The sequence below is a fragment of the Ranitomeya imitator genome, chromosome 2 (assembly GCF_032444005.1).
Source record: "Ranitomeya imitator isolate aRanImi1 chromosome 2, aRanImi1.pri, whole genome shotgun sequence".
Taxonomy (NCBI): domain Eukaryota; kingdom Metazoa; phylum Chordata; class Amphibia; order Anura; family Dendrobatidae; genus Ranitomeya; species Ranitomeya imitator.
In genome coordinates this window covers 758,834,634-758,860,577 of record NC_091283.1, presented here as the reverse complement: position 1 = coordinate 758,860,577, position 25,944 = coordinate 758,834,634, and the positions used below count along the sequence as shown (strand labels likewise).

General features: G+C 41.0%; 1 protein-coding gene across 1 annotated transcript in view; it reads left to right on the top strand.

The window, feature by feature from the left end:
• The window catches only part of ECD (ecdysoneless cell cycle regulator), a 41,476-nt gene that overhangs the window by 4,024 nt on the left and 11,508 nt on the right, over positions 1-25,944 (top strand). The window contains exons 3-12 of the mRNA XM_069753343.1: positions 2,173-2,290; positions 3,409-3,496; positions 3,985-4,160; positions 5,763-5,955; positions 6,060-6,188; positions 16,029-16,154; positions 16,581-16,666; positions 17,178-17,284; positions 19,856-20,030; positions 25,290-25,357. Of these exons, the coding sequence (XP_069609444.1) occupies positions 2,173-2,290; positions 3,409-3,496; positions 3,985-4,160; positions 5,763-5,955; positions 6,060-6,188; positions 16,029-16,154; positions 16,581-16,666; positions 17,178-17,284; positions 19,856-20,030; positions 25,290-25,357 (1,266 nt within the window). The remainder of the gene's footprint in view (positions 1-2,172; positions 2,291-3,408; positions 3,497-3,984; positions 4,161-5,762; positions 5,956-6,059; positions 6,189-16,028; positions 16,155-16,580; positions 16,667-17,177; positions 17,285-19,855; positions 20,031-25,289; positions 25,358-25,944) is intronic.

The window sequence follows — 25,944 nt, the reverse complement described above, 5'->3', positions numbered from 1 at the left end:
AGTGACCTGGCCAAATTTTTGAAATCTAACTAGTGTCCCTCTATGTGGTACAAGAAAAATATATATCTTTTTACCGTGTTAGCCTGTATACAACTGGCGATGTCTGTACGTACAAATAAGGATATACTTTTGGCATAAAAATTCATACTACTGGAGTGCGGCTGTTTTTCATGAAGATTGGAACTTTTTGTTCAGCCTGCACCCGCCTACCTTTGTTTACAGAGTGCTCATCATTCCCTTCAATTTAGCCAGTAGATAGACAAATATTTAGAATCGAGAGTCCTCAGTGGTTGATACAGGAATGAATGGGTCACATGGATTTATGTCTTTTTACATCAATTAAGGAATTTGCTCCTTGGACCTTGTGGGGGCATCACAACAGAGAACCAGACCCCAATCAGAGGATAATAAAACTGTCACACTCCTTATCTATGAACTGTTCCAATATTTATGGCCACAACTGCTTATCCCTCTCCCATAGTGATAGTTCTGCTTCACGTCACTTGTCTTATATACATATTGCATTATTTCTATGTTGTGTTGTGCATAAATATTTGATTCTTCAGAATTTGTATTAGTCTATTGCCTGATGAAGAGACCTGTGTAGTCTCGAGAGCTTGCAATTTACCATCTTTTCAGTTAGCCATTAAAAGGTATCAACCACTGAGGACTCTCAATTCTAAATATTGACCTTTATGTGGTAAGAACTCTGAAAAGCTTCAACAGATCCCAATGATTTTGAGATTGTTTTTTTTTTCATGACATGTTGTACTTTGTTAATGGTAAATGTCTCTGTTTTTGTTTTATTTATATAAAAAAATGTAAAAAAAAATCAGAAATTTGATAAAATGTAAAAAAAAAATCAATTTTTAATGTTTGAATGATTATCCCTTTAATCCAGATAGTCACACCACAGAAAAATATTAATAAATAACATTTCCCTCATGTCTGCTTTACATGAGCACCATTTGTAAAATGTCTTGTTTTGGGTGTTTGTTTGTTTTTTTAGCCTTATAGGAGGTTTAAAAATGTAGCATTTTTTTTTTTTTTTTTTTTTTTTTAGGACCTAGTCAGGTTTAAAGTGACTTCGGGGGTCCTAGATATTGGTTCCCCCCCCCTCCCAAAGTGATACTATTTTAAAAACAGCACCCCCTGAGAATATTGAAGACTGTCAGGTAGCTTATTAACCCTTAAGGCGATGTTAGGGAATGATTGCAAAGTGGCATAACAGGAATGAAGAAGTGTATTTTTACCACTTAAATGTCTGTAACTTATGAACAGGTCAGTGTAGCCGGCAGACTCTACGGTCACTATTTGGTGATGAATTACCATGACAAACATCAGGACCACACAATCATGATCTCAGGGTGCCAATGGGGATACAAAGCGTACCCCCGCACTCTATTAACCATTTATATGATCTCACTATTGACATCAGTATCTAAGGGGTTAAACAGATATGGACGATGTCAACATTGACCGTGGCGAATACAGAAAGTTGTCAGCTATAGTGTACAGCCGACAGTGCTGGATTGTCACCTGTATGGGGAGGCTATTCTCTTATGTCTGAGGTCAGTAAAAAGACGTATTGGCGGTCATTAAGGCGTTAATCTTTCAAATGCTTACTGTTCAAGATTATTTATTTTTCTGCATTAGTAAATGGAACTGTTATTGTTTACATCAGTAAGCTGAAAACTTTTTTTTTTTTTTTTTCTCATCAGCCCAAATTTCCTCTGTTATGTCATTTCTGCCTGTATGGATGTGATCTGTAATTTCAGCCTTTGGTTGTAAACAGTTGTTTCCAGAAGTTGATAAACTAAGTGTAGCGGTTCAATTTATAATCCCTCTATGGATTGCTATTTTTACGCTTTGCTATTAAATAGAATCTAGATAGAGCAGCATGAGGTCAGTGGTAGAGACACTGATTTCAGTGATGTATCACTTAGTTTATTGGGTGCTGCCCCGGTGGCTCTCTGGTCCTCAATAGTTCTCCTCGGACGCACTTCCTGTTGAGTCGCTCTAGCCCCGATGACCATATAATAATGATTGAAACTTGTAATGTTCTATCTGGTGATGGATCCTTTGTATGATGTTGTTTTTTATGACTTGTGTATACAATGGCTTTTGTTGAGCACAGACTAAAGTTGTTGTTTTTTTTCCCCTCTTCAATAGGTGATGTTCCTGCTCATATTAGGGGGATGACATGTTTTGGTGATAATATAGAAGACGAGTGGTTTATAGTTTACCTTCTTCAACAGATCACAAAGGACTTTCCAGAACTGGCAGCCAGGTACCTTAGTCCCTACTACATGTATGTGGGAGTAGTTTGCTCCTAGTGAATGTATGCCACAAATAGGATTTAACAAACTGCAAAAAAAAAAATACCATTTACTACTTGTGACATTTAATTATTTGGAAATTAAACATTATATATTGCTGAAATTCTGACCAATGGACAGCAGCACAAGTCCTCTGAAGCATGCCGATGTAGTGTAGAGACAATCATAACATCTTGTGCTGATTCATTTCAGAATAAGTCTTTATACGGCCTAGTGGTCTGTGACTTATAACGTGTAACTACATATTAATATGTGTTGGGTGCTGAAAGATATATATTATATTATACAAATATATTACACGTTACTTGGGTGGGGATGGTGCTTTCTGTCATAGGACTCCCACCGACCACCCTAAATCCTTTTTTACATATGCTGCCCATTAGACAGAAGTGCTCACTTTCTTCTTGAGCTCGTGCAAGTGGCGGTGTACAGACTAAACAAACTCTTGGTTTTTGCTACCTCATTTGAGAGCAGCATGTCGGCAAAGAGACCCTGGATCATGTCGGCTAAGAGACCCTGGATCACTTGGATTACTGAGTGCAGCCTTTCTCACACAATCAAGACTTCTTACATTTAGCAATGCAGCAGAGCTGAGAAAGCTGCACCAATCCACATCGGTGTATGTGTGTGTACACTGTCTACTGTCTATAGAAAGTGAGCTGCTTATCACGGGAGGGGCAGAGTCAGATGAGACCACATGTCAGCTAGTCACAGGAATAATGATGATGATCTAGTGATAAAATCTTCAAATTAAGTAAACGCACAGCTTGACAAGTGACACATGGATGAAGTCAGTGACCCCTTCCTCACGCTGTCCTCAAATTACTTGGCAAAAACCTGCTGACAGATTTCTTTTAAGGCCTTGTGCATGTGCGCACTGCTCTGTGCCGACTGAGCTGCATATTTTTAATCTTCTGAAGTGATTTGCGTTATCAGTGAGGCTCCCAGGACTAGGACCCCTCCAATATGCAGGGAGTGCTGGCATCTACCACATTATTTAACACCATAAATATCTGTACACATCCAGTTAATGTTATCATCTTATGTTTCTCTTATATTTTTAATACAGGGTTGAGGACAACGATGGAGAATTTTTGCTGATAGAAGCAGCCGATTTCTTGCCAAAGTGGTTAAAGCCAGAGAATAGCTCCAATCGGGTAAGTACATTACTTTATGGACAACCCCTTTTAAGACCATGTTGGATGAAATGTGTAAGGTGGGCTGCGCTGTTGGAGTAAATCGATTCTTCAGCGATTTATGGTTTTATATCAAGTGAATAAAAACCTCTTTAGCATTGTTGAAGAATCCAGCAGCGCAGCCCACCTAACGGATTTCATCCAACTGAATCCGATATTTCCTGGAGGATTTATCCACCAGCCACATGGCGGCAGCTGCTGATTATTCTTCATGCCTACATAGGAGTGGTGTCTGTCGCCACTCCAGCTGGTGAATGTAACCAACACTCGCTCTATGGAGGGAGAGTGGATATCGCCCTATTGTGCACTCTGGTCCCCATATCTACACTTATGGAAGACCATGATGACACTAAAGGCCTTATTGGGCCTTCTCATAAAGAATAGAGCAGCTCTAGTCTGAAGCCCAACTGTGAAGAGATTCTACTGCACGGCTCTGACTTTCTCACCAGGTCTTTTTCTACCGTGGAAAGCTGTGCATGATACCAGTGCATCAAGACAAGGGCGATCTGCCGGGCCCGGCTTCTGGTATGTCCATATCGCAAGCCCTGCAGTTACTCTCTGCTCACCCAGACGCCTTTACTGCATCTGATTCCATTACTAAAGCTACCGAACGACGAATTAAAGGGTATTTACTTAATTCTTATAAATGTGTTATTACTTCAAGAATCAAAGTACCGTATATACTCGAGTATAAGCTGAGATTTTCAGCTCATTTTTTTTAGGCTAAGTGCCCCTCTCGGCTTATACTTGAGTCATTTTTCCAGGGGGGTTGGCGGGGGAGGGGGAGCGACGGCTGTGACATACTCGCCTGCTCATGGCGCGGTCCCTGCATCTCCGATGGTCTCCGGGCGCTGACAGCTTCTTCCAGCGTTGAGTGGTCACGTGGTACCGCTCATTACAGTAATGAATATGGACGCAACTCTACTCCCGTAGGGGTGGAGCCGCATATTCATTAATGTAATGAGCGGTACTGGTGACCGCTCAATGCTGGAAGAAGCTATCAGGGAAGCTGCCAGGGACCGTGCCGGGAGCAGGTGAGTATAATTGGGAGGGTAAGCAGCATTGCGCGATATTCATCTGTCCTCGTTCCACCGCCGGGCTCAGTCTTCCGCGCCCTCTGCTGTGACACTCAGGTCAGAGGGCGCGATGACGTGGTTAGTGCGTGCTCTCTGCCTGAACATCAGTGCAGAGGATGCTGAAGACAGAGCCTGGCAGTGGAACGAGGACAGGTGAATACTGCAAGCGCTGGGGGCCTGAGCGACGAGAGTGAAGTGCGCCTTTTTTTTTTTTTTTATTGCAGCAACAGCATATGGGGCAAATATCTCTATGGAGCATCTTATGGAACCATAATCAGCATTTGTGCAGCATTAAATGGGGCATATTTTAATATGGAGCATCTTATGGGGCCCATCATAAATTTTATGGAGCATTTTATGGGGCTCCTGATTCAATATGGATATTCAAAAACACTTAACCTACTGATGTCTCAATTAATTTTACTTTTATTGGTATTTATTTTTGAAATTTACCAGTAGCTGCTGCATTTTCCACCCTAGGCTTATACTCGCGTCATTAAGTTTTTTTTCCCAGTTTTTTGTGGCAAAGTTAAGGGTCTCGGCTTGCACTCCCCACTTTTCAGTTTTTGAATTTACACAAAAATTTAAAATAACCAATAAATTTTGTTCAACTTCACAATTGTTCCACTTGTTGTTGATTCTTCACTAAAAATTTACATTTGGTATCTTTATGTTTGAAGCATGATATGTGGAAAAAGGTGGAAAAGTTCCAGGGGGCCGAATACTTTCGCAAGGCACTGTAAATGGACAACTATTGATTTCATTGTATGCATATATCAATGAATCAATGTTTGCATGCTTGTGCGTGGTTCCTATATGTAATTGTTTGATAATATAATGCAGGGATGGACCCTCTGCAATTGTGATGGTCAATGTCTGCCCATAGTGTATGAATGAGTAAATGCTGTCTGTTTTTCTGTTTCATGTGTGTGGCCAGATTCACAGCTTACAAGTTGGCATTAGATGCTTCTGCTGCTGTCAACCTGGAATTATTACAGCAAATAGGTGTCCTGAAGAGGGGATCCTGGTCTGTTCTCTATTACAGTGCACTTTGGGGCACCCCATCAGATTCACAAAATTTGACAGACTTTTAATTTATTGACGTGCTAATTGGTTTTTAACTATTGACTTCATTTCATAATATTTTTCAGGTATCCTGAAAAAATTAAGGATTCCTTCCATCAAGCCCATTGTCTGGTTCCTGCTGAGATAGCAGCTATATTAAAGGAGCGTCCGCAGTTGGTATCGGCAGCCGTCCAAGCGTTTTACCTCCGAGACCCTATTGACCTGAAAACCTGTCGCACATTTCGTCACTTCAAACCTGAAAGGTGCATATACACATTGGTAAGCACACGCCATGTAGTCTGTACTCTGCTCTATTCATCCACCTGATGACCATCATGCCTTAGACACGCTTTTTATTGACAATTATGATCTGTTATTTCTAGGTGACCTTTACAAAGTGTTTATATGCTCAGCTCCGCCAACAGGGGTTCCATCCCGACAAACGCAGCGGATTCGCCCTTCCTGCGGTCTCGCATCCCAAGTACAAGGCTCATGATCTGGGAATAAAGCTGGTAAACGCTGCTTATTTGGTTGTAATACCTCAGGCACATGGAAATACTTCAATTTAATTTATATCAGCTATTGCACTATACAGCTCCGCTGTACTGCGGCCATCCTGGTCGGGAGGGACAGGTTTCCCCATTTTGGCACTCGCAACAAGAGTCAATTTAGGTATCTGGTTGCATGTGAGTAAAGCTTATTCCATTAGAAAATGAAAAATTCTGAAAGTTTCTTACAATCTGTGCTTCAAATACTCCCTTTCTTCAGAATCTGTGTTTGCAGGCAGTGAATGGAAATATTAAAGATAGCAGCCTGTCACTGGTCACGCTGCCCAATCAACTTGGTTTAGGCAGCATGATTCTAGTGACAGCTTACCCTTTTAAGTGGTTCATGTGTACAGGCCGAAAAGTGACTTCATATGACTAGTTTAAGAATGCAAATTGCCTCTTCAGCAAGGAAGAGGATTAAAATTCTAAGGCCGGGGTCACACTTGCATGTGCAATGCAAGAAACTTGCACGAGTCTCTTGCATCAATACCCGTCACTGCAGCCGGCACTTGAGTCCGGAGCGTTCAGCTACATAGAAATACATGCAGCCTCACACTCCGGTTCTGAGTGCCGGCCGCAGTGCTGGGTATTGATGCAAGAGTTTTTCGCATTGCACTGGCAAGTGTGACACCGGCCTAAAGTGAAGAGTAGCAATCCTAAAAGTCAATATTGAGCCTTGCCAGACAACTGAGGCCGCCGTCACACTTGCGAGTTTTACGGACATATGAGCGCAGAAAATACGTCCGTAAAACTCGCAAAACAAACGGCACAATTATTCTCTATGCCCCTGCTCCTATCTGCCGTATTTTACTGATCCGTATTATACGGCTTTCTACGGCCGTAGAAAATCGCAGCATGCTGCGTTTGTCACCGTACTGCGCAAGAAATACGCCAATGAAAGTCTATGGAAGCCTGAAAAATACGGATCACACACGGACCAGCAGTGTGACTTGCGAGAAATACGCAGCGGTGTTAGAGAGAAAAGCCGGCAATTCAGTGCGGTGTACAGTAAACCTTCCTAAACCCGACATGATATGAGACATGGTTTACATACAGTAAACCATCTCGTATCACCTTTTTTTTTTTTTGCATATTCCACACTACTAATGTTAGTAGTGTATATGTGCAAAATTTGGCCGTTCTATCTACTAAATTAAAGGGTTAAATGGCGGAAAAAATTGGCGTGGGCTCCCGCGCAATTTTCTCCGCCAGAGTAGTAAAGCCAGTGACTGAGGGCAGATATTAATATCCTGGAGAGGGTCCATGGTTATTGGGCCCCTCCCCTGGCTAAAAACATCTACCCCCAGCCACCCCAGAAAAGGCATATCTGGAAGATGCGCCTATTCTGGCACTTGGCCAGAATAGGCGCATCGTTGGACATTACAGATCTTCGAAAGGTATGGATATTGTTGGTTTATTATGTTTTTTTTGTTACAGAACGAGGGTCTTCAGTGATTGGATTGGGCGTTGAATAATATATTACAACAACCTTTGTTTTTATTTCATTAAAATAATTTTTAATAATGTGTTTGTGTATTTTTTTAACCCTTTACTAGTATTGGATTAATAATGGATAGGTGTCATAATTGACGCCTCTCCATTATTAATTTGGCTTAATGTCCCCTTACAATAGCAAGGTGGCATTAACCCTTCATTACCCCATATCCCACCGCTACACGGGAATGGGAAGAGAGTGGCCATCTTCCAGATGTGCCTTTTCTTGGGTGGCTGGGGGCAGGTGTTTTTAGCCAGGGGGGGGGCCAATAACCATGGACCCTCTCCAGGCTATTAATATCTGTCACTGGCTTTACTACTATGGCAGAGAAAATTGCGTGGGAGCCCACGCCAATTTTTTCCGCCATTGAACCCTTTAATTTAGTAGGTAGAACAGCCAAATTTTGCATATACACACTACTAACAGTAGTGTGGAATATGCAAAAAAAGGGGGGATATGACATGGTTTACTGTATGTAAACCATGTCACAAATCATGTCGGGTTTAGGAAGGAGAGAGGAAAAGCCGGTAATTGAATTACCGGCTTTAAAGCTATCTAGCGCTGTATGAAATATATCTCTATCTCTATCGGATTACATACGGAGGATGCCATGCGCAAAAAACGCTGACACACCCTGCCTACGGAGGAGCTACGGACCACTATTTTGGGGACTTTTCAGCGTATTACGGCTGTAATATACGGACCGTATTGTTTTACGCTGTGTGTGACGCCGGCCTTAGGCCTCATTCAGTCATTAGGTTTTCTCACGTACCAAGAGTGCGGTCCAAGCATAAGCTTTTCTCATACGTGGAAGAAAACATCTCCTTCTTCCCGACAGTCCATGAAAATTGGTATCCGAGTGCGATCTGATTTCTTGCTCCACCCCTTCCCCATGGAACCATAGACCTGCATTGTCTATTTATCTTTTTCCATCTGAAATTGGACGTTTCCGTAACTTTCCGCTGACCACTCTGTCTGTGAAAAATCATAGACACGTGAGTGGCCTCATGGACAATCACAGATACGAATGCTATTCGTGAAAAGTGCAGGCCACATTTAGTTCCTCTGGCTGTTCAAGTCCGGACAGACAGCAGAGGGGCTGAGGACCGTGTATTGTGCCGTCTCCTGTATCCGATGCATGCAGCGGTGAATACATTGGTAGAGGGGCCGGCCGCCCCTTGTTCCAGCAACCAGCGTGTGAGCCAGCAGTCGTGGTGACATAATTTCATTGCATCAGCTGCGTACTGCAGATAATCGGAGCAGAGGCAGAGCGCCAGGGGAACTGGAGCAAGGCGCGTGAGTGCGTGCGTAAGGCTATATGGGGCTTATACTGTATTGGGAGGGGGGAAATCAAGCTGCATATAGGGGGCTATGTGAGCTTCATGCTGTTTATGAGAAGCTGTAATAATTTAATTCTGCCCAATATGAAGTGATGCAATTAATATAAAATCCTGTGTTAAAACTGAGCAGAATACATTTCAGCCTATTCGTTCGTGCCACACACCACACACACATATACATACTCTCTCTCTCTCGTGGCCCCCTTGGGGAAAATTAATTGCCAAGGGAAAATTAATTGCCACCCCTGTCTTAGACTCTTGTTTAACAGAATTTACCAAGACTGACGTTTCGTACATTTGATCAAAACCTGATGGATTAAAACGTCCCAAACTTTAAGAGGCTCATCTTTGGGCGGCTTAAGTGTCGCAAACCAGCAGGGTGGATAAAAATCAATGTTTTTTTTTTTTTAAAAATCGGATTTTTTTTTATTTAAATCGGATTTTTTTTTTTCAATAAACTGCTTTTTGAGGAAAATATTTTACCATCCAAAGGTTCTTCCATCATGAGATAAAGCTGAGTTGTTTAACTCAGTAGAATAAAGGCTGTCTATGTGTAACATTCACAATGCCATGCTCTTCCAGAGGTTTCTGTAGAATTAGTGGGCAGTTTCTCTCCTATATTATCACAGACGCTCGCTTTACTTACACAGTTCTCAAAACTGAATTTGACTCCGCAGAGGTCCCAGCCTCTTCTTCACGGCAAAAATGTTACAACATGAACAGAGTTGAGAAAAAGACCTTAATCCTATTGTTCTACAAACCTATGAATACAGAATCAACCCCTTCAGTGCCAAGTCCAAGAAGTTAGACAATATGTTTCTGATTGTTTGGAGTGGAATAGATCTGCACAACACAAGAAGAATGTGAATCTAGGTGTGAGGAGGAGGAAGGGCAAGCAGACAAGAAAATGAAAGTGAAACTTTGAGCACAATACTGCAGCATAGCCACAGACAGACAAGTCTGGATCTATTTGTGTGTACGATCTGAGGTTTATTACATTCTTTCCTTATAATGGCAGCAGGCCGTAAAAGAGACCCAGTTTGGGAATATTTTAATGAAGCTCCTTCGCCTATCGGTAAGGCAGGCATGCGTGCAAAATGCAAACGATGCAACAAAGAGATGCAAGGCCTGGTGGCGCGAATAAGGCAACATCATGAGAAGTGCGGTGATGAAGATGACCAAAGAAACACTTCTGAACAGGCAGGATCTTCAGGTTGGTAAACATTTTTATTGAATCCTATTTCTAAAGACTGAACTGTCACGTGTGAGAAAAATTATATTTATTATTATTACTGCATGTTACTGTCATTTGGTACAGTTATGAAGAAAAACAAATATTCCTTTTGGGGCAGGGACAGTGATGTGTTGTGTACAATAAGCAGAAATTGTATAAACAATAAAATAACAGCATTGACTTTTTTTGTTTAGGGGAATTCATGGATTCTGGAAACTATCCACCTCCAAGATCACCATCATCCTGTTCTACAGTTTCAGAGTTATCCATCCAGGATAGTGCTTCATTAGCAGCAGCATCATCATCAGACACCCACAGCCACATATCACCATCACCCAAAAGGAAGAAAAAACCTTTACCTCCTGGAACCACCATAGATAGGTTTGTGATAAGAACTAGCAGATTAGAAAAAGAGTTGATTGACGATAAAATTGCCCAGTTTATTTATGCAACGAATTCTTCTTTCCGTCTGACTGAGAACCCACATTTCATTAATATGGTTCAGTCACTGAGACCAGGATACAGTCCACCCAGCAGAGCTGATGTTGCAGGGAAACTGCTGGATCAAGTGTATGACAGAGAAATGGAGCAATGTGCAACAGCTCTGGAGGGTAAAATTGTTAACCTAAGTATTGATGGGTGGAGTAATGTCCACAATGATCCTATTGTATGTGCTTGTATAACAACAGAAGAAGGTAAAGTCTAACTTGCACAAACAACTGATACGTCAGGAAATGCACACACAGCAGAATACTTACAAGAAGTGGCAGTAAAAGCTATAACGACATGTGAACAAAAATTCAAATGTCTAGTACGCAGTTTGGTCACTGACAATGCTGCAAACGTATCCAAGATGAGAAGAGATTTAGAAGAGCAGGGAGGGAATACAAAGCTGCTAATAACATATGGTTGCAGTGCTCATTTGCTGCACCTCTTAGCCAAAGACTTAAGTGTTCCAGAAATAAAGGCTAATGTTGTTGAAATTGCTAAATACTTCCGTAATAATCATTTTGCTGCAGCAGCTCTGAAAAGGATGGGTGGAACCAAGCTAACGCTCCCACAAGATGTTGGATGGAACTCTGTGGTGGACTGTTTTGAGCAGCATATCAAAAACTGGCCTATTCTCATGACACTTTGTGAAGAAAATCGAGATAAAATAGATGGCACTGTCACGGCCAAAATCCTCAACATTGGGCTTAAGAGAAATGTTGAACATATGCTGAGCTTCCTGAAACCCATCTCTCAAGCTTTAAACAAAATACAGAAAAATAGCTGTTTTATTGCGGATGCTGTTGAAATTTGGAAGGAACTGAGTGAACACTTAAAAACAGAACTACACATGGACAGAATTAAATTACAAGCAGTAAACAAACGAATGGGACAAGCACTGACTCCAGCTCATTTTTTGGCAAATATTGTCAATATCCAATATCGGGGTCAAAACCTAAGTGCTGAGGAAGAGGAGTTAGCTATGACATGGGTATCCAGCAATCATCCATCTTTAATGCCAACTATAATACACTTCAGAGCTAAGGGGGAACCATTCAAGAAATATATGTTTGCTGAAGATATTTTAAGGAAGGTCACACCAGTAAACTGGTGGAAGTCACTTAAGCGCTTGGATTTAGAGACTGTTCAAGTAATGATTTCACTTTTAACAGCAGTAGCTTCTTCTGCAGGCGTTGAAAGAATATTCTCTTCCTTTGGACTCATTCATTCTAAATTGAGAAATCGGTTGGGACCCAATAAAGCAGGAAAGCTTGTTTTTCTTTTCCAGATTATGAATAGGAACAAAGAAGAAGATGATGATGACGACAAGTGAGCTACAGAGGACAACAGGGACAGTAGTATTTAAGTTTTTCATGTGTCGGCTGGGCTGACAGTCTAAGTTTCTTATAATATATATATATATATATATATATATATACAGTGGGGCAAAAAAGTATTTAGTCAGTCAGCAATAGTGCAAGTTCCACCACTTAAAAAGATGAGAGGCGTCTGTAATTTACATCATAGGTAGACCTCAACTATGGGAGACAAACAGAAAAAAAAATCCAGAAAATCACATTGTCTGTTTTTTTAACAATTTATTTGCATATTATGGTGGAAAATAAGTATTTGGTCAGAAACAAACAATCAAGATTTCTGGCTCTCACAGACCTGTAACTTCTTCTTTAAGAGTCTCCTCTTTCCTCCACTCATTACCTGTAGTAATGGCACCTGTTTAAACTTGTTATCAGTATAAAAAGACACCTGTGCACACCCTCAAACAGTCTGGCTCCAAACTCCACTATGGTGAAGACCAAAGAGCTGTCAAAGGACACCAGAAACAAAATTGTAGCCCTGCACCAGGCTAGGAAGACTGAATCTGCAATAGCCAACCAGCTTGGAGTGAAGAAATCAACAGTGGGAGCAATAATTAGAAAATGGAAGACATACAAGACCACTGATAATCTCCCTCGATCTGGGGCTCCACGCAAAATCCCACCCCGTGGGGTCAGAATGATCACAAGAACGGTGAGCAAAAATCCCAGAACCACACGGGGGGACCTAGTGAATGAACTGCAGAGAGCTGGGACCAATGTAACAAGGCCTACCATAAGTAACACACTACGCCACCATGGACTCAGATCCTGCAGTGCCAGACGTGTCCCACTACTTAAGCCAGTACATGTCCGGGCCCATCTGAAGTTTGCTAGAGAGCATTTGGATGATCCAGAGGAGTTTTGGGAGAATGTCCTATGGTCTGATGAAACCAAACTGGAACTGTTTGGTAGAAACACAACTTGTCGTGTTTGGAGGAAAAAGAATACTGAGTTGCATCCATCAAACACCATACCTACTGTAAAGCATGGTGGTGGAAACATCATGCTTTGGGGCTGTTTCTCTGCAAAGGGGCCAGGACGACTGATCCGGGTGCATGAAAGAATGAATGGGGCCATGTATCGTGAGATTTTGAGTGCAAACCTCCTTCCATCAGCAAGGGCATTGAAGATGAATCGTGGCTGGGTCTTTCAACATGACAATGATCCAAAGCACACCGCCAGGGCAATGAAGGAGTGGCTTCGTAAGAAGCATTTCAAGGTCCTGGAGTGGCCTAGCCAGTCTCCAGATCTCAACCCTATAGAAAACCTTTGGAGGGAGTTGAAAATCCGTGTTGCCAAGCGAAAAGCCAAAAACATCACTGCTCTAGAGGAGATCTGCATGGAGGAATGGGCCAACATACCAACAACAGTGTGTGGCAACCTTGTGAAGACTTTTGACCTCTGTCATTGCCAACAAAGGATATATTACAAAGTATTGAGATGAAATTTTGTTTCTGACCAAATACTTATTTTCCACCATAATATGCAAATAAATTGTTAAAAAAACAGACAATGTGATTTTCTGGATTTTTTTTTCTCAGTTTGTCTCCCATAGTTGAGGTCTACCTATGATGTAAATTAGAGACGCCTCTCATCTTTTTAAGTGGTGGAACTTGCACTATTGCTGACTGACTAAATACTTTTTTTCCCCACTGTGTGTATATATATATATATATATATATATATATATATATATATATATATATATATAGATCTAGTTTAGCCAAATTAGTTAACAAACATGGATGTTTGTTTAAGCAAATAACTCATGCTGTAATGTTGTTATTGTTTCAGTTGAATAAATCTATTTAAATTGTTGTTAAGGTCAGGATTATTTTTCTCCTTCCTAAGTACAACAGAACAGTGGTGTCCAAATATGAATGATTAACCCATTAAACTGGGGAGAAAAAAGTAATCTAAAAAGTGATTCTAAAAATCTTCATCTACTTGCATGTTAAAGTAGCAAGACCTAGTTTAGGTAGAAACTTTGATTTAAATCACTGATTTAAATCAAGCCTTACTGACTAGTGATTTAAATCGTGATTTAAATCCGTTAAATTTAAATCAAATACACCCTGCAAACCAGTCATGGCTGCAGCAGATTCATGCTACAGTGGCATGCAAAAGTTTGGGCACCCTTGATCAAAATGACTGTTATTTTGAACAGCTAAGCAAGTTGAAAATGATCTCTAAAAGGTCTTAAAGATTACACATTTTCCTTTTGTATTTTAGGCAAAAATATCTCTTTATTTAATCTTTTTACGTTTTAAAAAGGAAAATGGGCCATTGCAAAAGTTTGGGCACCCTTTTGAGATGTGTGCACTTAAATAAAATTGACCGAAGTTTCAGACCTTAATTAGCCTGTTAGCGTTATGGCTTGTTAACAATCATCATTAGGAAAGGCCATATTATTCAAATTTTCCAGCTTCTAAGCAGCTGCCTGGCACTCTGAAAAATTTGGAGGCCCACAATGCAGGAGAAGCCTATAAGAAGATGGCAAAGCATTTTCAAGTTGCCCTTTCCTCAGTTCGAAATGTAATTAAGAAATGGCAGATAACAGGAACTGTGGAGGTCAAGATAAGGTCTGAAAGACCAAGCAAAATTTCAGTGAGAGCTGCTCGTAGGATTTCTAGAGAGACCAATCAGAACCCCTGCTTGACTGCAAAAAAAACCTTCAGAAAGATTGAGAAGACTCTGGCGTTGTAGTACATTGTTTTACTGTTCAGAGACACCTGCACAAATATGGCCTTCATTGAAGTCATCAGAAGAAAACCCCTCCTGCATCCTTACCATGAAATTCAGCTTCATAAATATGCAAAAGAACATGTAAACAAGCCTGATGCATTTTGGAAACAAGTCCTGTGGATCGATGAGTTTAAAAGAGAACTCTTTGGCCATAATGATCAAAGGTATGTGTGGAGAAAAAAGGGCACAGAGTTCTAGGAAATGAACATCTCGCCAACTGTTGATCCACCCCATGCTTATTTATGCTTTGGGGTTGTGTTGCTGCCAATGGCACAGAGGACATTTCACGGGTAGAGGGACCAGTGGATTCAATGAAATTTCAACAAATTCTTGATGCAAACATAACATAATGTGTAAAAAGGCAGAAGTTGAAAAGGATGGCTTCTACAAATGGATACTGATCCGAAACGCACATGAAAATCCACAGTAGACTATCTCAAAAGTCGCAAGCTGAAGGTTTTATAATCGCCCTCAGTCTCCTGACCTGAACATCATTAAAAATCTGTGGCTAGACCTCAAAATAACAGGAAGAATTTTCCAGGGAAGAATGGATGAAAATCCCTCAAACAAGAATTGAATTGAAAGACTCTTGTCTGGCTGCAAAAGTCTGTGATACTTTTAAAAGGGGTGCTACTAGGCACCCACGTAGGGTGCCCAAACTTTTGACCTCTCTCCAACTAGGCATCACCAAAAAAGTTTTGTGCAAATGCTGGTTGTCGTGTTTTTTTTTTTTTTTTAAGCTAGAAAACAACCATAAAGTATTGTGATGAATACGCGAAGCAAATGGAAAAAAAAAAAATTGGTTCCTTTTCATACACATGGTTAAGGATTTTGTCACAATGGGACATTTTTTTAATACTGCTTCTAAGTTTTGGGCAGCACAACCTTTAAGTCAGTCAGTCTTAAAATACACCAGATTTATCAATGTGGTTATGCTGCTAAATAAATTTGGTGGGGTGCTTTTTTTTTTTTTTTTTTTTTTTTTTTTAAATGAATTTGGTGCTTTTTGATGTTGCACATCTTCATCACATAATAATAATAATAATAATAATTTGTATTTATATAGCGCCAACAAATTCCGCAGCACTTTACAATTAAGCGGACACTTACCTGTTTTTTCATTAGGCACATGGTTTTGAGATCCTGTGTTCCAAAAGTGCTGGGTCTGACGGAGCGGCCACAAGACATCGTTCACAAAGCCCACTCTGGACTGGATTTTTAAATAACTTGAAGAAAAACGATTTCTTTAAGGTAGGGCTAGCTTAATTCACATTATGCTGTATGTATTTGCCAATGATCATGTTTTGACACCCACTATAATAAAATGAGCGCATAATGTACACAAATATCGCATAGTTTCTTTAATATGTTCTGATGGATTAGGCTCATAATAGTATGTAACGTTTAGTTACATTATTTTATGCTTGAGAGTAAAAATGACCATTCCCTAATTAATTTTGAGTAAATGGAATCCTCAGTGGAGGATAATAGCCCCTCTGTGATTGTCTATCGGGAATGGTTTTCAGTAACCCACCCTGTATGGGCTAAAATGGGAAAGGAAAATATAAGTAATGGCCACATCTGTTCAATAATCAGTTCATCTAATGCTGTAAAGGAAGATTGCATGCTGTGGATTTGTGTTTATGGGAATTATCAAGAAGACTGCTTCGCTTTTAGGGTGAAATTGAAGGATCGGCAAAGTATTGTGAACTTATGAGGAGAGCAGAGACTTACTTCCAGCAATCGGTATTCCAACCAGATGGGTAAGATTGTTATCCAAACAATAACTGACAGAGAATAACCACTAACCTCCCCCTGTGACTTGTGACAACTGCTGATGTTCATGGGGGAGTACCTGGCACCCACCGCAATCTGTGCTCCCACCATTATTGTCGTTACCTCCAATCCTTGGGATCAGAAAGGATCACTGTGAAACCTATGAAAATGAGTTATGCTGCAGTACCACCCTCTGGGAGACGTGGTACGTCTGTACGTTACAAGGACAGCCCAGATTTCAACAAAAATGTAATGCGGCATTGCACCTATACTGCCAGGTTTCCCACAGATGGCTGGGTGATGTGGGTTTCTGCATCAAAACACTCTCTTGATTAGGCTCTAAGGACCCTTCCCACTAGAAAAAGAAACCTTTTTTTTAAAGCTTTTCCTTTTCTCTGACCCACTTTGTAGTCTCCAGACTTGGACATAAATGTCAGTGAGTTGTGTAAGACTTAATGTAATGGTGATTTGACCCAGCCTTGTTGCTTTTTTGCCTAGTTCCAAAAGCTTGAGTCCTGGTGATGAAGTCCTGAGGTTACTGAGCACCCTTACTGTTAACATGGAGGAGTTGAAGACAGAAGAAGCTCAACTTCCTCCAGATGAAGGTAAATCTTAGTGGTATTCTTCTCCACTCACTTTGCAGTTGGTGATGAGTGGGCTGGCAACTTGTCTTCTGATCTTTCCTGATTGAGCACACAATTGGCCGGTATTGTGCGCCTGTCCAAATTAGTGGATTACTGGGCCACCTGCATAGCGAACAAGTCTGTAGGAACCTGTTCACACCACCAAAGAACTTGAAAACACAAAAGCGCACAGAGAGGTAAAAAAATACTCTGTTGTAAAAAAAAAAAAAAAAGTCACAGTAAATAAGCAAGTGCTAGTCAAAAAAAATTAAAAAATACAGGGTATTTAGTTACTTTTTTTTGCAAAAAAAAAAAAGTATGTTAAGCTGCTCCACCAATCGCCAAGGTATACCCATAATAGAGCAGTCCTGTCTAATGTATATAATCCCTATCTGATGTATTTAAAAACCTGATCATCTGTATAGTACATGTATGAACAGGGTTCAGAGAGAAAATATCCACGTTGAACATGCGAGATGGAACAGCTACAATGCAAATGACCCACAGAGGAGTGGTGGACTCCCCAGTCTTGTAGAAACGAGAACAATTATAGAACCAAAAACACGTGGGCCACCTGCATAGCGAACAAAATAAGACAGGTGTGTGAGATCTGCACCGACCCTGCTCACCTCCTGATGAGAAGTCAATAATAATACCAAGATGACGTTCAGCAGCATGTTCCTCATGTTTCAGACAAGTGGAGATTATTATCTGTAAAGTAGTGATGTGTGAGCGTGCTCCGTTAAGGTGTTATCCGAGCATGCTTGGGTGTTAAGAGTATCTTCGGCATGATCGAATACTACTTTCAAGTTGCCACAGCTGTTTGACAGCCGCAACACATGCAGGAGTTGCCAAACAAACGGGTAATCCCTGCATGTTTTGCGGCTGTCAAACAGCCTTGAGACTTTCAGCCGCGGCTACTCGAATATAGTATTCTACCACGTCAAAGATGCTCAAGCATGCTCAGATAAAGCCTTATCCAAGCATTTTTGCATATCACTAATGTAAAGGAACGGCAACAGTCTGAAATGGCATGCAAAAACAAGTTTTAAATAATTAATTTAAAATTTTTAATAATCCCTGAATTATCTATTGGGCATCTACATTACAAGCAGATTTGTAATATACATACATTAGATCTTTCACCTGCCCTACATCGAAGCACAGTAAAGCTACACTAAATGGCAGTCTGCTGATGTACAGGGTGGGCCATTTTATATGGATACACCTAAATAAAATGGGAATGGTTGGTGATATCAACTTCCTGTTTGTGGCACATTAGTACATGGGAGGGGGGGAAACTTTTCAAGATGGGTGGTGACCACGGCGGCCATTTTGAATTCTGCCATTTTGGATCCAACTTTATTTTTTCCAATGGGAAGAGGGTCATGTGACACATCAAACTTATTGAGAATTTCACAAGAAAAACAATGGTGTGCTTGGTTTTAACGTAACTTTATTCTTTCATGAGTTATTTACAAGTTTATGACCACTTATAAAATGTGTTCAAAGTGCTGCCCACTGTGTTGAATTGTCAATGCCACCCTCTTCTTCCACTCTTGACACCCTGATAGCAACACCGCAGAAGAAAGGCTAGCACAGGCTTCCAGTATCTGTTGTTTCAGATGCTGCACATCTCGTATCTTCACAGCAAAGACAATTGCCTTCAGATGACCCCAAAGATAAAAGTCAGATCGGGAGACCTTGGTGGCCATTCAACTGGCCCACGATGATCAATCCACTTTCCAGGAAACTTTTCATGTAGGAATGCTCGGACCTGACACCCATAATGTGGTGGTGCACCATCTTGCTGGAAAAACTCAGGGAACGTGCCATCTTCAGGGAACGTGCCATGTTCAGTGCATCTTCAACCACTGATGTTTCTTAATCAGTGACAGTTTTCTTGCATCCACATTTTGACAAATGCAACACTGAACCTGTTTCACGAAATTTGCCAAGCAGTTTGCTAACTGTAGCATGGGAGATGGGTGGTCTTGTAGGGTGTCTTGCTTTGAAGTCTGCTGTAATGACCCAGGTACTGAATTCACCAGACATCAACACCATTTCTATCCGCTCTCACCTGTTAACCTCTGTCAATGGCTGTAAACAAAGAGAAACTTGTAAGTAACTCATGAAAGAATAAAGATACCTTAAAACCAATCGCACCATTGTTTGTTTTTCTTGTGAAATTCTCAATGTTTGATGTGTCACATGATCCTCTTCCCATTGGAAAAAAAAAAAAGTTGGATCCAAAATGACCGACTTCAAAATGGCCACCATGGTCACCACCCACCTTGAAAAGTTTTCCCCCTCCCATATATTAATGTGCGACAAACAGGAAGTTGATATCACCAACCATTCCTATTTTATTTAGGTGTATCCATATAAATGGCCCGCCCTGTAGTTGACTAATATAGAATTGACTGCTTGAAAGGTTGCCACAGACCCTTCCACTCGTTTGCATTTTCTGTCTATTGATGGTCATTATCAGTGGGACTTATACGAAGATCATCTACCTTCTAGTCTTGTAATTTTTTTTTTATCTGCTTGAAGATGACAGCTGGTTGGACTTGACACCAGAGAAGTTGGAGCAAATATTACAGTATGCTGCAGGCTCAAAGGAAGTTGCCACTGAGAATGAGGAGAAATACAACATGTCAGAAGTGACTGAGAGCATGAAGGCATTTATGACAAATGTGTCCTCACACGAAGGAGCGGAGGTTCCCTGGTATGTACCGTATATTCAATAACATTTTATAGTATGTTATTCTTTATACACTGCTCAAGATACTGATCTATCTATAACTTCCAGTCCTCTTGTTGACTAATGGACACATTTCTCAGCCATACACTATTTCGTAGTGTGGAGTATATATCTCTGCTCTCTAAAACTGAGAAGGCTTTTAAGAACATTTTGCAGGGTTCCATTTCTCAGCCACAGTTATTACGTGGTCTGGTACATTTCTTTGCTCTATAGCAGTGTTCCCCTAGTCCGGTCCTCAAGAGCCACCAACAGGTCATGTTTTGAGGATTTCCTTAGTATTGCACAGGTGATAATTGCATCACCTGGACAAGCAAGCATTCAATCACCTGTGCAATACTAGGGAAATCCTCAAAACATGACCTGTTGGTGGCTCTTGAGGACCGGAATTGGGGAACACTGCTCTATAAAAAGCATTTAAACATTTTTCTGGATTGAATTTGATTGTCTTCAGTGCGTACTTTGTTACATTACTGTGGAGTAAACTCCCCAAAACGGCTTTGACTGCTGCAGGTAACCAATTATTTATTTATTTTATTAAAAATAAACTTGTTTTCAAAAGTCCTAGCAAGTGCAAAATGTGGAAAGCGTGTGTTAAGGGACAGAAAAGTGGCAGTCTTGATGGTGCAGCAGATGCCGAGGATGTGGGGCAGGTGTTACTACACCTGTTACTAGAGCACAAGAAACATGCCTATCCAGGATGCATGGGTTCCTGTTCCACTTTTCAGGGAGGCACAGTACATCTCTTCTAAATGCCAAAGCATTGCAAACAGGTGGTTGGTTAGATACCAGATAATGGCTTGGCAGAACCATCCAGTCTTCCACACCGTCCAGTCTCTCCAAACTACAGTCTGGATCATTAAATCTTCACCCTGATCTTCCTTCCTCCCACCATGTTGAGTCCCAGGAGCTTAGTGATCACGCCCTAGGAGACTCCCGATTTAGCTCTTTACAACTTAATTTCATGATTGTGGACTCTCGGCCTGCATTCTCCAAGAGGGACAGGAGGACACGCTGTTTAGTGATGCACAAACCTTTTGAGTGGCCACAAGAACATGACAGTGGGGAACGGCAAATTGTGGCTAAGGAGGAAGATTGGCACAGTTGCTGCTAAATCTTGTTGTTAAGTCGAGGACAAGGGTGGGTGAGGTGGTGGATGACTAAGTCACGGACCCAACCTGCGAAGCTGGCTTGCAGAGCGAGGCCAGCAGCGCTGAGGGTGCACGATCAGTAGCACGGAAAATGGGGTGACCAGAGTGACAAAGCAGGAAACTGTTTTGCAGAGCACCAGCACTGGTGCCTAACTCCGTCAGAGTTGGACTTTCTGAAAGAGAATTCTGAGACTAACAAAATGGCCATTTTTGGGGGGCATGATGACTAAACCTAACCACTACAAGCATGATCAGGGACATCATTAAGCACTTGACTCTGTGGGCTGAGCGCCTGTGTCCATGATTGGTGCCATCGGGTGGCACCATTGCCACTTCCCTTGTTCTAGGTACATCCCAATCCTCTGTACAAAACACTGGCGCAGATGCCTCCTGCCCTGCACCTATCCTTGCACAATCAGACTTGCCATCGTCCGTCAATTCCAGGTCCTTGTCCTGTCCCAGCCCATTGTTCAACTGTCCCTACACATGCCTTGGAATGAAGAGGAAAGTTCTCAGCCACCCACAGACCCAAATTATAAACGGGCACATTTCCAGGCTGCTTGACGTGGAAATTTTGTAGCAAAAAGTCAAATCTGATAAGACCGTATTCACATAGGTGGACACCACTGTGATTAGTAGCGTGACCCAAGGGAAGGAAAAGGGGAAAATAATGTGAAATTTTAACTTTTATTGGTGATGGTTAATAAATTTTGGTTCTTATAAAAGAATTACCATACATCTATGTAAACATGTATATTGGATCACAGTAAATGTTATGTTATAACCACCACTGTGACCCGCTAGATCCTGATTAGGTATTGGACTTTAAGATTGAAATAACTTAAATCTATCAGATGAAGTCTCAACATTGTCCCTAAAATTAAAGGTTGGGTTTCAATCTCCATTGCTAAAAGCACTCCTACATTAATTGAATGGAGTATAGCACTAATATAACAATCGTTACATGCACTGTCTAATTAGCGCATTTATAGATCCCTGCATTTGTAAAAATTAGATATGCTATCAATAGCCCGTGTATATAACTCCTAATATACACCGGGCTTAACTATAGACAACACCCATGTGTTGTATGGGACAATTTTTAATCAGTATGTCCTCACTGTGAGGTTCACAGTAGAATCGCCTTCCCTCCCCCCCAATGGTGTATCACAAAATCAGCATATCCTCAGACTGAGGTCTCTAGTAGAGTTAAATGCTCACCCTAATGGTGTATTGGATAATGGCTCTGCATTGTCGATGGTCAATTAGATGATAAATAAACCAACAGGCAATAATGGTTATAGCCCCCCCACTGATTAACACTGTATGTGTCACCACAATCCGATTACCTTTGCATGTTATCACCTGTGACAATAATTTATTCTTAAACATCCTAATGGTGTATTAGATATTAAGTCTACATTATCAAATAGCGTTCCAACCATAGGTAGTTAGCATCAACCATTGTTAAGCCAGCAAGCCGTGTGAGGTTAATCCGCACTGTCAGTCACCGCAACGTTAGCCTGCTGATCTTTGCTGATTAAGCATGTCTGAAAAATTCTCCCTAGCTCTATCCGCTACTTGTATTGTCTGCGGTTGTCATCGGCATTCTGTCTAAGCCGCTATAGATGCTACGTGCTGCATGGCACAGGAGCGGCTGCATGGCACAGGAGCAGCTGCATGGCACAGGAGCAGTTGCATGGCACAGGAGCGGCTGCAGTTCAATGGTACCTGACGCTCAAATACATGTGCGGTCAGAAAAGAGAGACCATGTGCGGATGAGCCAATCACGCAAACTACCTAAACAGTTGAGTCCACCATCTGCAGCTCATAGATTTATTGATCATGCAGGGATCTATGATGGTTAGTCAGCATGTACATAGATGAATGGCCTCATGCCTGTAATCTCAGATAACACTACTATCGGGACAAACGTCCCTGACGCGCGATTTTCACCGGAGAAACCGGCTTTCTCTAAGGGCGAGGTCAGCCGCATCTTGAACCTATTTATACATCCTGTGATGATGACATCATCACACATGAGATACGTACCCAAAGTCTAGAGCAGATATAAAGATATCAAGATCATTTAAATGTAATCCTGGTGTATATCAGCTCAAGTAACATTAAGATTACTTTTTACAAATGTCTTATTGTTTTTGGAGCACCTATTTTTCACTAGATCTCCATTAAACTGCTTCACACATATAAACGGTTATTTCTGAATTAGTAGTACACTTGTTTTATTGCAGTGGAGATAAATCAATTATCACAATATCTGACCAATCAAACAAGCATACTCGCTAATTCCGCTGCGACTTTCAACTACGGGGTCTCAAACCTGTCACACTATGTGCCTTGTCTGAGTGGGTTTTTAGTGCCGCCGAGGTGGGGGGGGGAGTCATAACAGACTGGCTTTTTCCTGTCAACAGAGAATGCAGACAGGCTCACTCTGAAATGAACAAAGCCTGGATTAGGCCACACTTTTCCACACCACCAGATGACAGCAACAGATAGTGTTTGTAATATTCAATATTTTAGTGAGGCTCCCCAGTTGTTGCTTTTCAGGGGTCTATGGATGACCCTCCTCATAACTTCCGTCTGGCTCTGCACTTTCTGCAAAGCCTTTGACTGCATAAGTACATCAACTACACTTTCAAAATATTTTAGTCCAACTTTTGTTAAAGATTCAATGACTCAGCTATACAGTCTAACATGGTTATTGTTGCAATACAGTGGTATGTAAAATTTACAAAATCAGTTCACGATTAGATTGCTCATCCATGCAGTATAATGTGCGTTCTTTCACATTTTGGTGGTATTTCATAGTCCAAAAAAAAGCATTTGAAAATGTTGCCTGTTTGTTCACATTTGTTACCCATACACTATTCTGTGTCCTGGGGCACATTAATGTGATATAGAACACTCCAAAAAATAAAAAGTTTAAAAATAATTAACTGAGTTACATTTCTCAGCCTTACAGTATTAAATCTTCGAGCACATTTCGTTGCTTTGTAAGCCTCAAAATTTGTTAAAAAAAAAATTTAGGCTGTGTGCACATGCTGCAGGTGCGTTTTTGTCCTTGTGTATTTTTGTTTGTTGTTTTTTTTTTTTGTTTTTTTTTTTGCTCGGATTTGTGACAACCTGGTGCCAGCAAGTGAATGAGAAACCTTGACTGTCATGCACAAGTTGAGTATTTTTGATTTCCAATAATCTGCAGCATGTTAATTTTCTATGCGTTTTTCACCATTCACTTCACTCAAATTAATAAATACTCATTTTTGCAGCTGCATTTATCCTGCCAAGAGATGCAGAGATTTGACTCCACGTGTGCACATACTCTTATTAATATTATATTGCTCACCCATAGACTTCCATGGTCTGGAGAACATTTCCTTGGTATATAACCCTTAAAAAGTGCATACCTTTTTGAATCTAGGAGTACTGATGTATGACAATTTGAGCAGAATGTGTATGAGGCCCTCCTTTATGTCTAATGCAGAGAGTATCAGTCCCTTATTTTTGGCAGTTCTTGCTTCCTTCATAAATTACACTGACACGCCCTATTTTTTATTTTTTTTCTTTAATAAAAAATATATAAAAATTTAAGTAAACCAAAAATGTGGTTTTTTTTGTTTTTTTTCATATAAGTCATTATACAGGAGAAAAATATATAACTTTTTTTTTTTTTTCCTGTAACATGAAATTTCTCTAAATGAGCATGCGACTATTAGGAATTAAGAGCACCCGAGCATTTTAGTGCTCACTCATATCTATTAAAGATGTGAAAGTTTATCAGTGGCATACAAAATGTGTGGTTGATGGGATGTTCTGTGATATTCATGCAAAGAATTGTTTGCTTACATCTTTAGTCTTCATGAAAGAATATTTTTATTTTTTTTTGTTTCCCCAAGCGCTGAAATGTGTCTTGATTCCATTTCTATAGATTACACCTTGTTATGAGGTCATGTGCAGGTACCTTCCAATCCCATTTATTATACAAACCTCTAAGTGACAGGTTTTGCTGAACTCTTACTAATAGTTGTACATGCTTCTTGTTTTACGACCTACGCAGGAATCTTCCAGAAGTACCCATTACATTTGATGTCGATTCTTTCACAAGTGCTTTAAAAAAGATCATTGGTAAGTTTTTGTTTTTTTGTTTTTTGTTTTTGTATATTTTACACATCTATATAATGGATCTGAAATTCTCAAATCTCTAACTCGCTGAAATCTATGCTGTGCAAAAAAAAAAAAAAAAATGTATATACACTAGTATAAGCCAAGGCACCCAATTTTCTCTGATCGCCCATGACGGCACCACGGAGAGAGGGGATCCGCCCACCAAGGACAGGAAACCTACGGATAAAAAGGCGGTACCACTCTCCTGCATCAGTTGGTTTCCTGTCCTTGATGGGAGACCTACGGACTTACCAGTCGTCGTTGGAATTCCGGGGCCAACCAGTCCGATTCAGGCAGCTGGGGTCCCTCTGCCTCGGCTAGGGTGGTGACCCGAAGCGCCACCGCTGGGAGCCAGTGGGCCGACAGGGTGTGCGGGGGAGGTGACAAGGAGTTCGCGGTCACCTCCCCAGGTAAGATGCAGCAGCGGCAACATCCAGGGGGGTCCCTCTGTGGTTGCGGGAGGTGCGGCGTGGCCCTCCCCTAGCACGCGTCAGCCTGCACACTGCACGCCATCGGGTATGCAGAGCCACGCAGTAGGGTCTGCATAG